General features: G+C 45.1%; 2 protein-coding genes across 2 annotated transcripts in view; both read left to right on the top strand.

The window, feature by feature from the left end:
- The window catches only part of dlg1a (discs large MAGUK scaffold protein 1a), a 56,678-nt gene extending 47,031 nt beyond the window's left edge, over positions 1 to 9,647 (top strand). The window contains exons 12-22 of the mRNA XM_076279074.1: positions 80 to 194; positions 3,658 to 3,834; positions 4,840 to 4,900; positions 5,275 to 5,299; positions 5,581 to 5,631; positions 6,062 to 6,109; positions 6,557 to 6,658; positions 6,950 to 7,122; positions 7,658 to 7,767; positions 8,053 to 8,144; positions 8,812 to 9,647. Of these exons, the coding sequence (XP_076135189.1) occupies positions 80 to 194; positions 3,658 to 3,834; positions 4,840 to 4,900; positions 5,275 to 5,299; positions 5,581 to 5,631; positions 6,062 to 6,109; positions 6,557 to 6,658; positions 6,950 to 7,122; positions 7,658 to 7,767; positions 8,053 to 8,144; positions 8,812 to 8,906 (1,049 nt within the window). The 3' untranslated portion in view covers positions 8,907 to 9,647. The remainder of the gene's footprint in view (positions 1 to 79; positions 195 to 3,657; positions 3,835 to 4,839; positions 4,901 to 5,274; positions 5,300 to 5,580; positions 5,632 to 6,061; positions 6,110 to 6,556; positions 6,659 to 6,949; positions 7,123 to 7,657; positions 7,768 to 8,052; positions 8,145 to 8,811) is intronic.
- A 3,681-nt stretch (positions 9,648 to 13,328) lies between these two features.
- Positions 13,329 to 15,000, top strand: part of meltf (melanotransferrin) — a 19,235-nt gene continuing 17,563 nt past the window's right edge. Inside the window, exons 1-4 of the mRNA XM_076279073.1 lie at positions 13,329 to 13,556; positions 13,859 to 14,010; positions 14,413 to 14,512; positions 14,845 to 15,000. The exon at positions 14,845 to 15,000 is cut by the window's right edge and continues 27 nt beyond it. Coding sequence (XP_076135188.1) covers positions 13,505 to 13,556; positions 13,859 to 14,010; positions 14,413 to 14,512; positions 14,845 to 15,000 — 460 coding nt within the window. The 5' untranslated portion in view covers positions 13,329 to 13,504. The remainder of the gene's footprint in view (positions 13,557 to 13,858; positions 14,011 to 14,412; positions 14,513 to 14,844) is intronic.

Below are 15,000 nucleotides of genomic sequence, written 5' to 3'. Positions count from 1 at the left end.
TACACACATACACACACAGACACACACACACACACACACAGACACACACTCTTACACACTCCTGCTCTCTCTGTCATAGATTACAGCCGTTTCGAAGCGAAGATCCATGACCTCCGGGAGCAGATGATGAGCAGTGCAGTTTCCTCTGCTTCCGGGTCGCTACGCACAAGTCAGAGGAAGAGCTTCTATGTCAGGTACGGCCTACTCCAATGAGAGGAAGAGCTTCCATGTCAGGTACGGCCTAACCCAGTCAGAGGAAGAGCTTCTATGTCAGGTACGGCCTAACCTAGTCAGAGGAAGAGCTTCTTTGTCAGGCACAGCCTAACCCAATCAGAACAATAGCTTCTATGTCAGGTACTGCCTTACCCAATCAGTGGAAGAGCTTCTATGTCAGGTACCGCCTTACCCAATCAGAGGAAGAGCTACTATGTCAGGTACCGCCTAACCCAGTCAGAGGAAGAGCTTCTATATCAGGTACTGCCTTACCCAATCAGAGGAAGAGCTTCTATGTCAGGTACCGCCTTACTTAATGAGAACAATAGCTTCTATGTCAGGTACCGCCTTACCCAATCAGAGGAAGAGCTTCTATGTCAGGTACTGTACCACCTTACTTAATCAGAACAATAGCTTCTACGTCAGGTACCGCCTTACACAATCAGAGGAAGAGCTTCTATGTCAGGTACCGCCTTACCCAATCAGAGGGCAGGCTTTTACATATATCAGGCACCTCATCAGACTCCGTGCACAACCTATGCTTGTCCCCATACAATCAGGACACACACACACATACAACAGCAACAATTCTCTCTCTCTCTCTCTCGCTTCCACATAAACACACACACACACACACACACATACATACAGAGCTCACTGTCTGCTTACATACAGACTAAGGGAGGAGAAACACACATCACACACACTCCTGTTTAACCCTGACACACGTCAAGCACACCTCACACACATTCTAGCAGAACATATGTCACACACACACTCCTATTCAACCCTATCACACATTGCTCACACATTCCAGTAGAACCCTACGGGCTGTTTTATGATTTCGCATCAAATCGACGCTGTAATTACACTCCGCCTCTACGCCTCAGAAGGACGTAGAAGAACTTTTCTCAGAAGGACGTCTCGTGTGTTTGCATAGCTCACCACCGATCTGCTAGCTGCAGGAGCAAACTCCATAGAATGCCATGTTTTTGGGCCTTCTCTTGCTCACTACCTAACAGTGTATTCAGATTTCAGACAGCCTTGTTATTGCAACCTATAAAGTTGTCTGAGGCTATTTGTGTGGTGTCTGCCAGTGTCTGCCTTGATTCAGATTTTAAAATGGAGAAAAAAAGAAGCTGGTTAAATCCAGCTTCTTCCACCTACGGCTCTTATCGAAGGTCAAGCCATTTTTATCATTTTTAACACTTTGAAACGGTTATACACGCCTTCATTTCATCCTGCCTCAATTACCGCAGTGGCGTCACTGCTGGCATCAACAACCTTTGTTGTTTTATTGTATATACACCACCTCAAGCTGGTGAGTATTCTGACGCATAATGGCTGCCGTGCATCACTCAGGTGGGTGCTACACATTGGTGGTGGTTAGTGAGGTTCTCATCACTCAGATGGGGCTACACATTGATGGTGGTTAGTGATGTTCCCCCTTCACTGTGAAGCGCTTTGAGTGTCCAGGGGCCTGTACTACGAAGGGAGCTTAACCTACCCAGATGTAACCCAGGGTTACTTTGTTAAACCGGGGTTGACAAAACCTGGTTATCTTTAGTGGTGTTAATCGGTACTACGACGCTGATTATGAAGTTGATTTGTTGAGCGGGGTTAACCTCATTGGAGTTTGTGCGCGTTCACATAAAAGGGGCGGGTTGCAGCGCAAATCACCACTTTCAGTGATGACGCGTTCACCTTATTTTACGGATGAGGAATGCACAATTATTTATGACAAGTTATGAGGAATTAAAACCCACTCAACGACAAAAATCAAATACGTCGGCAGTGAACAAAGCAAGCTGGCAAGGCTGTTGGCAACATATTGCAGATCCTAAAGGCCTAAAAGTAAAGTTTTATTTCCACATGTTCTTCAAATAGCCTACGGAGGATTAATAGCTTGCGGAATGTATTTAATGAGTTGAAATAATTAAATTACTTATTTTTAGTTCATAGAAATGCCTACAGATGCAACACAATTTAGAAGTGGGCATATAGATTACAGTAATAAGGATAATTGAATGTTTAAGTAGCCCCATTGACTGATTTAGTGTGTGAACATTTCAGATGCAACACCATTGCCAAACGCACATGGCAGCAGGTGAAAATGAAACACAAACACATTATTCAGAATAGTGGTTTATATAGTCATAGCTTGCATTAATATTTCTTAATTATGAAAACATGTAGGCCTATGCTTATAGCCTTCACTTGGCCTCTGTTTTACAGCTAACAAGAAAAAGGTAGGCCTATATACTGTAGGCCTATGTCCGATTTATTGTAGGCCTATGTCCGATCTATTTTAGGACATACAGTATTCTTGCATCACCGATTGAATACATGAATGTCCACGTACGGGCATTGCTATGAGACGTCTTCCTAGATCATCTGACAAAGATAACGAATTCCCTCGGCTGACAATCTATATCTTCATAGAGAATATCGTCCGGGTAGGCTAGATATATTTTCTGGCGGTCTCTAAAACCCCTCGCCCTGCGAAGAGAGTCCCTCACGATTTGCGCTCCAATGTCGTATGGATCGTCCAGGTACGCCGACATGTCTCGGGAGAAATTGTTAGTGGAGGGGTGGTACTTATAAAGGGTGTGGTTAACGGAAACCTCGGGTTAACCAAGAACATAACCTGGTCGGAGCAGGTTTGAGATGCAGCGTAAATTGCCATGGCAGCATACCTCGGTTAAAACCTATCCACCTTTCGTAGTACGGGTTAATCGGGAAGTTACGCCACACGTGATCAAGTTACTCTCGAAGTTACCCAGATAAGCCAGAAACCCCGCTTCGTAGTACAGGCCCCAGAAAAGTACTATATAAATATAACGTGTTGTTGTTGTTGTTGTTGGGTGAGGGTAGTGTGGTAATGTTGGGTGGGGGCAGTAGAGGGCAGTGTTGAGTTGTTTGAGTGTCCAGAAAAGCGCTATATAAATGTAATGTGTTGTTGTTGTTGAAAAGCGCTATAGAAATGTGTTGTCTCCTCTTATCTTCATATCCTCTAATCCACTCTCTCTTCCTCTCCTCCTCTCCTTTCTTTATCTCATCCTCTCATGTACTCCTCTCCTCTCTTCTCCTCCTCTCCTCTCCTCTTATCCTCTTCTCCTCTCCACTCCTCTCCTCTTGTCCTCCTCTCATCTCCTCTCCTCTTGTCCTCCTCTCTTCTCCTCCTCTCCTCCAGTCTTCTCCTTATGTCCTCTCTGTTCTGCCCTGTTCTGTTGAAGCTGCGTGTGTTTGCTCACATACTGTATGAGAGGCCCAGAACTGCATCTGTCACACCCCCCACTGGCAGATCTGACTGACTGAGTGTGCTTGTGTGACTGTGTGGTATTTGTAATGTTGTGCCAATTGTCTTACCTTGGTTGTTTCTGTGTGTGTGTGTGTGTGTGTGTGTGTGTGTGTGTGTGTGTGTGTGTGTGTGTGTGTATTCAGAGCTCTGTTTGACTATGATTCGCGGAGGGACTCGAGAGGTGCATCCCCAACGCTGGACTTCCGTTTCGGCGACATACTGCATGTGGTGAACGCCGTGGACGAGGACTGGTGGCAGGCCAGACGTGTCACTGCCCACGGAGAGGAGGAGGACGTCGGGGTCATCCCCAGCAAGAGGAGGTGTGTGACCGCCACCGGCTCATTCTCAACAGAACACACAAACGGATGCACACACGTGCATTCACACACACACACACACCCACACCCACACACACACATAAAACACACACACACGCACGCACGCACGCACACACACACACACACACACACACACACACACACACACACACACACACACACACACACACACATTGACCCTTCTGACAAACATTTATCTTTCAACTCACACACCCATGCTTCACACTTTACACACACCAGAACACACTCTCACACACACATTTCAAACACAGTTCATACACACATAACAAAGTATATGACTGACAGAGGCAACTTTCTGCCCCTCTCACTGTCTGTCATTCTCTCTCCCTCTCTATCTCTCTCCTTCTCTATCCCTCCATCCCTTTCTTTCTATCTCTCTCCTATCCCTCTCTTTCTTCCTCTCTCTCCCTCCATCCCTCTCTATCTCTCTCCTCTATCCCTCTCTTTCTCCTCTCTCTCCCTCCATCCCTCTCTTCCTCTCTCTCTCTCTCCTTCTCTATCCCTCCATCCCTTTCTTTCTCTCTATCTCTCTCCTATCCTTCTTTTTCTCCCTCTCTCTCCCTCCATCCCTCTCTATCTCTCTCCTCTATCCCTCTCTTTCTCCTCTCTCTCCCTCCATCCCTCTCTATCTCTCTCCTCTATCCCTCTCTTTCTCCTCTCTCTCCCTCCATCCCTCTCTTCCTCTTTCTATCTCTCTCCTTCTCTATCCCTCCATCCCTTTCTTTCTCTTTATCTCTCTCCTATCCCTCTTTTTCTCCCTCTCTCCCTCCATCCCTCTCTATTTCTCTCCTCTATCCCTCTCTTTCTCCTCTCTCTCCCTCCATCCCTCTCTATCTCTCTCCTCTATCCCTCTCTTTCTCCTCTCTCTCCCTCCATCCCTCTCTTCCTCTCTCTATCTCTCTCCTTCTCTATTCCTCTCTCCCTCCATCCCCCTCTTTCTCTTTCCCCCTCTGTGTGTGTCTGCAGGGTGGAGCTGCAGGAGCGTTCGCGGTTAAAGACGGCCAAATCTAAATCCAGAGAGAAAGGGGTAGGCTCCTGACACACACACACACACACACACACACACACACACACACACACACACACACACACTGCCGCCATTGTATTCCATGGTGCCACAGAACTCTGCTTTACTTCCTTTTTGACTGTTCATCATCTTGAATTTCCCCTTGGGGATCAATAAAGTATATATTTATCTATCTATCTATCTATCTATCTATCTATCTATCTATCTATCAGTAGTAGCAGTAGCAGTAACTGCTTGTGTCATAGTTGTTGTGTTATAGTGTGAAATGTGCATGTGTGTGTGTGTGTGTGTGTGTGTGTGTGTGTACGTGTGTGTGTGTGTGTGTTTGTGCTGACATCTTTTTCTGTGTGTCCTGCTGTGGCTCCTCCCCCAAGACCAGCCATGATGACAGAGGCCTGAGTAAGTCACATGACTCCTCTCCTCCATTCACCTCCCACCTGTCAAACCACTCCTCCATTCATCACTCACCAGTCAAACACTACCCTTACATTCACATCTCATTGTCTGTCATACACACATTATTCTCATACATCTTAACACAGGGTGTATGTGTGTGTGTATGTGGGAGAGAACGAGAGACAGAGGGAGACTAATTGAGTAAGTTGTTGATCTCTCTCTCTCTGTGTGTGTGTGTGTGTGTGTGTGTGTTCCTGCTCATGTCCCTTTTGTTGTGATTCCAGAGCATGTCACCTTTAACTCCAGTGATAGTGACAGTAGTTACCATGGCAATTGTAAGTCCCACCCTCCCCCATTGTACTCTTGTTTGTCTTTACACACACACACACTTACACAGGCATGCACACACACACACACACACACACACACACACACACACACACACACACACACACACACATGTATTTCTTTATAGACTTTCCCTCTTCTCCCTGTCTGCCTCTATGGGTTTCAACTTTTCAGGAGTAGGAGTTGTTTGCATGTGTGTGTCTGTGTGTGCGCGTGTGTGTGTGTGTGTTGAAGACTACAAGATTAGAGAGATAAACCTATTGTTTGCACTTTCTTTGTTTCCACTTCCTTTGGAATGTTACTGAATCAGAGTGTGGATTTGGGTGTAGATTTGGGTGTAGTGGTCAACACACACACACACACACACACACAGGAATCAAGTGAAGGCTGACAAATGGCTTGTGTGTGTCTTTGCAGGTGGTCAGGAGGAATGTTTCTCTTATGAAACAGTATGTCAGCAGGAGGGTAAGTCATACACACACACACACAAACACTAGGGTTAGTTAGTTAATCTAGTTGCTTCTGATGTTGTTAGGAGACATACATTTCTCTTTATGATAATATGCCGGTTGTATGTATTAGGGTTAGTTAGTTTATAGACCCTTTCATGGAATTTTCATTATCAGCATCATAGTTGGCCCCACAAGACTTCCTTTTTAACATTCCATATGTTATCTTAATGCAGAGGAAGTAGATTGGGGCCCAAATAGAATGTTCAAGCATTGTTTTTGTTTACCTTGTTGAAAGGGTCCATATAACTGTTGCCCTGGTAACTGTTGGGATCTAACTGTAACCCTGGTGATGGTTGTGATCTAACTGTAACCCTGGTGATGGTTGCGATCTAACTGTAACCCTGGTGATGGTTGTAATCTAACTGTAACCCTGGTGACGGTTGGACTGTTGTCTCTGCAGTGAGCTACATGCGTCCTCTGATCATCCTGGGACCAATGAAAGACCGGATCAACGATGACCTCATCACAGAGTTCCCCGACAAGTTTGGGTCCTGTGTCCCTCGTGAGTGAAACGAATGTTGACACATTAGTTATTTAAACACACAGGCACACTCCCTTCCTTAGAGCATCTACTATCTATACTGTATGTTTGGCCATGTTTGTTGGAGTCCTGGCTGGTCTGTGTGTGTGTGTGTGTGTGTGTGTGTGTGTGTGTGTGTGTGTGTGTGTGTGTGTGTGTGTGTGTATTCTATTGCACCTTTAATATTGGTGTCCCTGCACCATTGTTTTCCATGTGGACATAAATAAATGGCTAAAATGTGTGTGTATAACCGTGTGTGTGTGTGTGCGGCAGACACTACTCGGCCACGGCGGGACTATGAGGTGGACGGTCAGGACTACCACTTTGTGATGTCACGGGAGCAGATGGAGAGGGACATTCAGGAGCAGCGATTCATCGAGGCCGGCCAGTATAACTCACACCTGTACGGAACCAGCATCCAGAGCGTTAGAGAGGTGGCAGAGAAGGTAACACACACACACACACACACACACACACACACATATAACAATTCCCTCACACCCATATAGTCACAGTCACACAGGGACATCTCATAGTACATACACCTGTCCGTAACGTGTGTGTGTGTGTTTGTGTGTGTATGTGCGTGTGTCTGTGTGTGTGTGTATGTGCGTGTGTCTGTATGTCTGTGTGCGTGTGTGTGTGTGTGTGTGTCTGTATGTCTGTGTGTGTGTGTGTATGTGCCTGTGTCTGTGTGTGTGTGTGTGTGTATGTGCGTGTGTCTGTGTGTGCTTGTGTGTGTGTGTGTGTATGTGCGTGTGTGTGTGTGTGTGTGTGTGTATGTGTGTGTGTGTGTGTGTGTGTGTGTGTCTGTATGTCTGTATGTCTGTGTGTGTGTGTGTGTGTGTGTGTGTCTGTGTGTGTGTATGTGCGTGTGTCTGTGTGTGTGTGTGCGTGTGTGTGTGTGTCTGTATGTCTGTGTGTGTGTGTGTGTGTGTGTATGTGTCTGTGTGTGTGTGTGTGTGTGTGATCTCTCCACAGGGTCAGCACTGTATTCTGGACGTGTCAGGGAATGCCATCCAGAGACTGCAGCAAGCTCAGCTCAACCCAATTGCCATCTTCATCAAGCCCAAATCTGTGGAAAATGTCCTGTAAGTCTGGATTCACACACTCACACGTGTGTGTGTGTGTGTGTGTGTGTGTGCCTGAGTCTGTGTTTGTGTGTGCATGCATTCATGTGTATTGTGTGTGCAAGTGTGTGTGTGTGTGTGTGTATGTGTGTGTGTGGAGCCCCAGTTTTGACCACCAGAGTTGAGAGACACACACTTAGATGTAAATATTAATACTCGCTAATCCATACGTGTGTGTGTGTGTGTGTGTGCGTGTGCGTTTGTGTGTGTGTGTGCGTGTGCTGACTCCTGTGTTTTCTCCTGCAGGGAGCTAAATAAACGTCAGTCAGAGGATCAGGGACGTAAAACCCTGGAGAGAGCCATGAGGCTGGAACAGGAGTTTACTCCACACTTCACAGGTTAGAACACACACACACACACATTTCTCTTTGTCTCTCTGCAGTAGAACATCTTTGTCTCTCTGTCTGTGACGTGTTTTCTATTTCATCATTGTGTGCCTTAAAGCACAGCACTGACACACACACACACACACATTCCAAACCGAAAATTAGTATTTTTAATCTCTGCCTTGTACTGTATATTCACTCTGTTTGGTGATACCTCCTTCCTCATCACTAAAATTAAAAGGAACCCCAATTAGTACAACCTGTTGGCCTTATAAGATTAACGTTGGCGTCAGCTATAATAACTAGCTTATTATTTTTATAATTATTATTATTAATATAATAATAATAATAATAATAATAATAATAATAATAATAATAATTTAATTTGTAAAGCACTTTTCAAGACACTCAAAGACGCTTAGTTAGTCACTTAGTTAGCAGCAGCAGGTTTAGAACATTCACTGTATGAAAAGACCTGGTGTGTGCCTTCTGTGGGTGGTGCTGGTGTGTCCTGTGATTGGTTGGGTGGTGCCGCTGACTTACTGACTGTGCTATGTTGTGTCCTGTGATTGGTTGGGTGGTGCTGTTGTTTCCTTTGACTGATTGGGTGGTGCTGGTATGTCTTGTGATTGGTTCTGTGGTGCTGCTGACTACAGTACTGTGTTGTCCTGTCTTGTAGCGATGGTGCAGGGGGACACCCTAGAGGAGGTGTACAGCCACGTCAAGCAGATCATCCAGGAGCAGTCGGGACACTACATCTGGGTGCCCACCTAGGACAAGCTGTGACTCCCCCAGACTACAACTCCCAGACTGCATTTCACTGGCTACACTTCAGCACACAGACTACATGTCCCAGACTGCATTTCACAGGCCGCACATCAGCACACAGACTACAGCTTCCAGACTGCACTTCACAGGCACAGGCACATCAGCAAATAGACAGGTCACAGTGTACATGTCCCATACTACATATCCCATACTGCATTTCACATACTACATATCCCATACTACAGTCCCACACACTATACTATATATTACATGCTACAAGTCACATACTACAGGTCACATACTATAGGTCACATACTGCATATCACATTCTAAAGGTCCCATACTACATATCACATACTAAGGTCACACACTACCCATCACATACTACATACTGTATCGCAGGACATACTACATATCACATTCTGAGATCACATACTACATGTCACATACGAAGGTCACATATCACAGGTCACATGCTACAGAACACACATACTACAGGTCACATATCACAGGTCACATACTACACACCAGAAAGTACACATAACATGCTACATGTCACATACTATGTGTCACATACTACATGTCAGCCCACATGTTAAATACTACGTGTCAGACTACACGCCTTCATTTCTGTTTTACTGAGTTGGTCTAACTCACAACTGCCCCATATCTTTCTTTATTGCTTCCTTTTATTACACCTCTCTCTATCCCTTTTTTCTCTCTCTTTTATTACACCTCTCTCTATCCCTTATTTCTCTCTTTTATTACCTCTCTTTTTCCTTTTCTACTGCTTCCTTGTATCATAACTTTCTCAATTATTATTGCTCTCATTCTACCAATTATCTTTTATTCTTTTTTTCTAACTTATCTTTCTCTTAGCTCTCTCCCATATTTTATTCTCTCTCTCTCTCTCTCTCTCTCTCTCTCTCTCTCTCTCTCTCTCCCCATGTCTCTCTCTCCCAGGCTGCCCTGTGTGCTGTTATGTTATTGTATGATTCCTTAATGTTTAAGGGAGGAGGGAACTGTTGTTTACTGATGGCATTATTAGATTTTTTCTTTTCTTTTTTTAAATAACAGAAGTAATACCTTGTATGTTTGGTGCACTAAAAAAGTTCTGAAGCATAACTTTGCACGTTGAGCATGTTTAGACTCATTTCTCCATTGCTATGTTGGTTTTCTCTCAAATGTATTTTTTCAGAGATGTGTTATCTAAGAGAAATGTATCAATGGCACACTCTTTCTTTGTATCATCTTTTACTTCCATGTGGACTTGGACATGGAATACTCACTCTCTCTCTCTCACACACACACACACACACACACACTCACACGCAGAGGGTTGTTTCTCTGTGCTCTGCATTGCATTCCTCTCTAGCGACTCTTCCAGTCTTCCATTCATGATTGTGTTATCAAGTAAAGGTGCTTTAGCTACGATCTGACACACATCACTGAATGATGCTACAGGTGTTTTTGTGCTCATGGGAGAGAGCACCAATGCAAAAATTGAAGTGATTCATTGTACACTAAGAAACTGAACAGATATTTAACCATCAGTAAACTGCCTATTTTGTTATAATAAAACACTAATTACGCTTTACTTACACAGCTTGTTGTACTTTTCTTGTGACCATGAATGACCTCTACTTCACCCTTTCCTACCGTCCTATTACCTCATCTGTCCTGTGGTTTGTCAGTAGGACAGAGAGATTCTAGCCATCACTCAGGCGTTTGAAAATACATTGAAAAGACCGGTTGATAGTCATTTATAGCAGACAGTGGATGCTACATGTGTATTATATAGTAGCAGAAATAAAAATAATGCTATTATTCAGCTTGTTAATTTATATTCATTAAATGAATAATCGTTATGGATTTATGGCCATTATCAAAGGCAAACTGCACAAATATAGTAACAGCTCTGCTTCAGCGCCCCTTCAGACGTTCCTAGTGTCAACAAACAATCACAACTGCGCCCCTTCAGACGTTCCTAGTGTCAACAAACAATCACAACTGCGCCCCTTCAGACGTTCCTAGTGTCAACAAACAATCACAACTGCGCCCCTTCAGACGTTCCTAGTGTCAACAAACAATCACAACTGCGCCCCTTCAGATGTTCCTAGTGTCAACAAACAATCACAACTGCGCCCCTTCAGATGTTCCTAGTGTCAACAAACAATCACAACTGCGCCCCTTCAGATGTTCCTAGTGTCAACACAAAATCATAACTGCGCTACGGCAGCAACACAATGCAACCATTCTGAGGCAATGTGTCCTAGCCGTTATAATAATAATAATAATAATAATAATAATGAGCTTTATTTGCATAGCACCGTTCATACACAGAATGCAGCTCTAAGGGCTTTACATTTGGTTGACCCTAAACCTAATCTAACCACGCTGCAGTGAGGTGAAGACAACCCTAATGCCACTGTCAGAGATCAGCAACATGAAAATCAGTGTTGCAGAGTCAGCAAGACTGATGCCAGCGTTGTCCAGATCAGCAAGACTGACTCCAGTCAGCGAGACGTCAGGCCAGGGTCCTGGAGAATGCCTACTGGTGTAGGGAGTGAGTTCGTGCTGATGCCAACGAAAATAGAACAGCCTGTTTTATCACCCTGAGTATCAATCAGATTTGTTTTATTGCCCCCTCATTTCCTAAGCAGGAGGGCAATAGACTTGAACCTGCTTACCCGACCAAGTTCATCCTCTGCCACCCACAGCAATGCTGACCTTATAGAGTAATAAAATACAGGTGCACAGTAAGCATTGACATGTAACTGTTTGTTGACTATGTAACTGTGTGTGTGTGTGTGTGTGTGTGTGTGTGTGTGTGTGTGTGTGTGTGTGTGTGTGTGTGTGTGTGTGTGTGTGTGTGCGTGTGCGTGCACGTGCGTGTGTGTGTGTGTGTGTATGAGAGAGAGTGTGTATGTGTGTGTACATGTGTGTTCACCAGTGGCGGATATTGACATGAGCGTCATGGTCAGCTGTTCAGGGCGGCACAAGCAGTCAAGTGCCCCAGCTTGAGAACATTTTTCATTTGTATGATGTGATTTCCTGTATTCTGGTGCATTTTGGGGATGGCCAATACTTTAATTGAATCAGATTCATAGCCTACATCCTGATTTGTTGATATTGAGGCAATGATTCCATGCAAAGGCTTGGGCTTCAGGGCCCCCTGACTCCTTGGGCCCCTGGGCCTGGGCCTGGTAGGCCCGTCTAGTAATCCATCCCTGCTTGTGTCATATTGTCATCTTAACCCCCTTTACTCTCTACCCCCCTTTTTTATTTTTATTTTATTCGCTTGTTAACTTACCTGTGCTTCACAGCACTTTGGGTCAACTGTTATTGTTTTAAATGTGCTATATAAATAAAGAGGCTTCATTTGACTGTCTCATAGGAGTGAAATCATACTTTGTATAAGTACTTATAAGTATAAGTATATATACTCTTTTAAAAAAAAATTTGGTCTCTGCATTTATCCCAATCTGTGAATTACTGAAACACACTCAGCACACAGTGAACAAACAGTGAGGTGAAGCACACACTAATCCCGGCGCAGTGAGCTCCCTGCAACAACAGCGGCGCTCGGGGAGCAGTGAAGGGTTAGGTGCCTTGCTCAAGGGCACTACTGGTCGGGGTTCGAACCGGCAAACCTCCGGTTACAAGTCCGAAGCGCTAACCAGTAGGCCACGGCTGCCCCAATTGTGGCCAGAGTAAGAAATCATCTCAATTCCAGGAATCTCTCACTGAAAGCAGAAGTCCATGACAAGACACTCCACAGGCAGCTGCAGACAGAGAGTTGAATTAGGGACACTGGCAGATCTACAGGGTGGCGATTTTGTTTACCTTTCTTAAAAATTAGATCTAATCTGAAAAGATCTTTCTGAAAACATTAGATCTTGGGGTGGCTTGGGGTGATCTAATTTGACCCATGCAGGCCAGAATGCAACACAGCAATTTCCTCCTCACACACGTGTGAAGTCCTGTGCTCAATAAAGGGCACTGAACGGGGGTTCTCCCAGGGCGCCATACAAGTTAGAACCGCCACTGACATTCACACAGTCGCTTGCCTCATAGGAGTGAAAATCATACTTTGTGGCCAGAGTAAGGAATCCTCGCAATTCCAGGAATCTTACACTGAAAGCACAAGTCTGTGATAAGACATGGAAGATAACGAGCCTCTGGAGTTATGTGTTACACTCAGTATGGCTGAGAATGATTCATCAGCTGCAGCCAGAGGGGTTGCATTAGGGACACAGAGGCAGATCTACCGATTTTGTTTACCTTTCTTAAAAATCTCATGTCCGGTCAGGGGGGGAAAGTAGGTGTGCCCATAGTTTTCCAGACAGTCGCGCGGTCGGTGAGGTGGAGCTCGTGTTGAAAGACCCTCTGTGCCCCCGCTGGCCTCATGCCACATAGACGTGTCACTTCAGGTGTGGCCTCAACGGACAGTACACACAGTCTGTGCAGTAGGTCAGTATTCGGCCTGTCTGTGAAAGAGTGTGAGACTGCTAATCAACCAGCTGTTGTGGACCTTTGGACCCGTTTCTAGCGCATATAAACCCACTGGAGAAACAGCACGCATCTTGCGCCCTACCGGCACCATGGCTGTCTTGGTTGTCTTTCTCGGAGTATCCCTCCTTGCCGTACAGATGGGTGAGTAATAGCCCACGCATTCTGGCGCCTCGCAAGTACATATAAAATCAAGACTGCAATTTCTGTATGCTACATATTGTTTAAGTTAGGATTTATAACGCTAATATAATACAGTCAGATCGCAAATCAACGATTTGCAAATCAGACTTTCATACAACTTTTAAACTTTAGAAAAATTTAAACAAACGTTTAAAATTGCCCCCTGTAAAACGTGTCAAGCCAGGTAGACTACGTTTAGATGTTGTAAGTGTAGACGTATAAGTAACCAGTCCTCACTGAAAGTATTGACTGTTGCGTTGCAGTGTCCGGTCAGAACATTCGCTGGTGCACGGTGTCTACGAAGGAAATGGAGAAGTGCAAGGCCATGTCGGTGGCATTCAACGCAGCAGCCATCCGCCCTCTTCTTAGCTGCGTGGCGGAGACGTCAGTGGTCGGTTGTGCCAGCCTCCTCAAGGTAAGGACACGACCATGAGAGTAGGGAGGCTACATCCGGCACGTAAGCTACTGAAGTGTCCCGTTCGCGTTGAATCTGCTGCAACTATTAACTTCCACTGTGATCAGTGGAATTGGCTACACCAGTGATAGCGGCGCTTTTGCGCGTCGCGAACAGAGCGCTTCAGTTACGTGCCTGGTGTAGCCTCCCTGTAATGTCTGACTGTCCTCAGAATGTGATTCGAACTTTTATTGTCTCTATGCATTATTTCAATAATATCAGCAAATTATCATGTATTTTATGACGTGTCAAAGTCCAGTTCAACACTGTTTTTTTTAGAACATAGCCTATCATGAATTGCTGTGAATGTTTGCTGGAGGTGTTATCTAGAGAATAAATGTTTATGTTCCTGCTCTTTCCCAGAATAAGGAAGCGGATGCCTTTTCAGCCAGACCCACAGACATTTATGATCTGGGCAAACTGGATACCCTTAGGATTGCTGCAGGAGAGTCTGACCGTGAAGGTACACGACCTTATCTTTTATCTACTGCAACCTGCTTCTTTGCAAGTGTTGCCCTCTGAACCCAAATACAACAGTTTGAGAGAGAGAGAGAGAGAGAGAGAGACATCTTGTTTCAGGGCACTAGAGCTGAGTGAGGCTGCCCTCATTAACAGATACATAAGAGTTTATCAGGTAGACTAAAACTGTGGACTTGATTAGCTCAGGTGTTTTACAATATTGCGTCACTGCACCCACAATGCATCACTCAGCAGAGCTGCCAACTCTTCATGTGGTCAAGGGTTGGGGTCCACTTTTGAGTTCAGCTCAAGGTTGTCATGGTGACTGTCACACAGGTGAGGGGGTTAGCTACTATGCTGTTGCCGTGGTGAAGAAGACCTCCACGGTGACGGTGAATAGTCTGAAGGGCAGGAGGTCGTGCCACACGGGGAAAGGTCGCACTGCCGGCTGGAACATGCCACTCGGGTACCTGATTGACAGCGGCGCGATGT

Source organism: Alosa pseudoharengus, unplaced genomic scaffold, assembly GCF_046254945.1.
Source record: "Alosa pseudoharengus isolate Yale_2024_CS ecotype anadromous, Long Island Sound unplaced genomic scaffold, YU_APseudo_1.1 YU_APseudo_1.1_scf_11, whole genome shotgun sequence".
NCBI lineage: Eukaryota > Metazoa > Chordata > Actinopteri > Clupeiformes > Clupeidae > Alosa > Alosa pseudoharengus.
The sequence above is the reverse complement of the archived record's forward strand: the minus strand, read 5'-3'. Positions and strand labels throughout refer to the sequence as shown.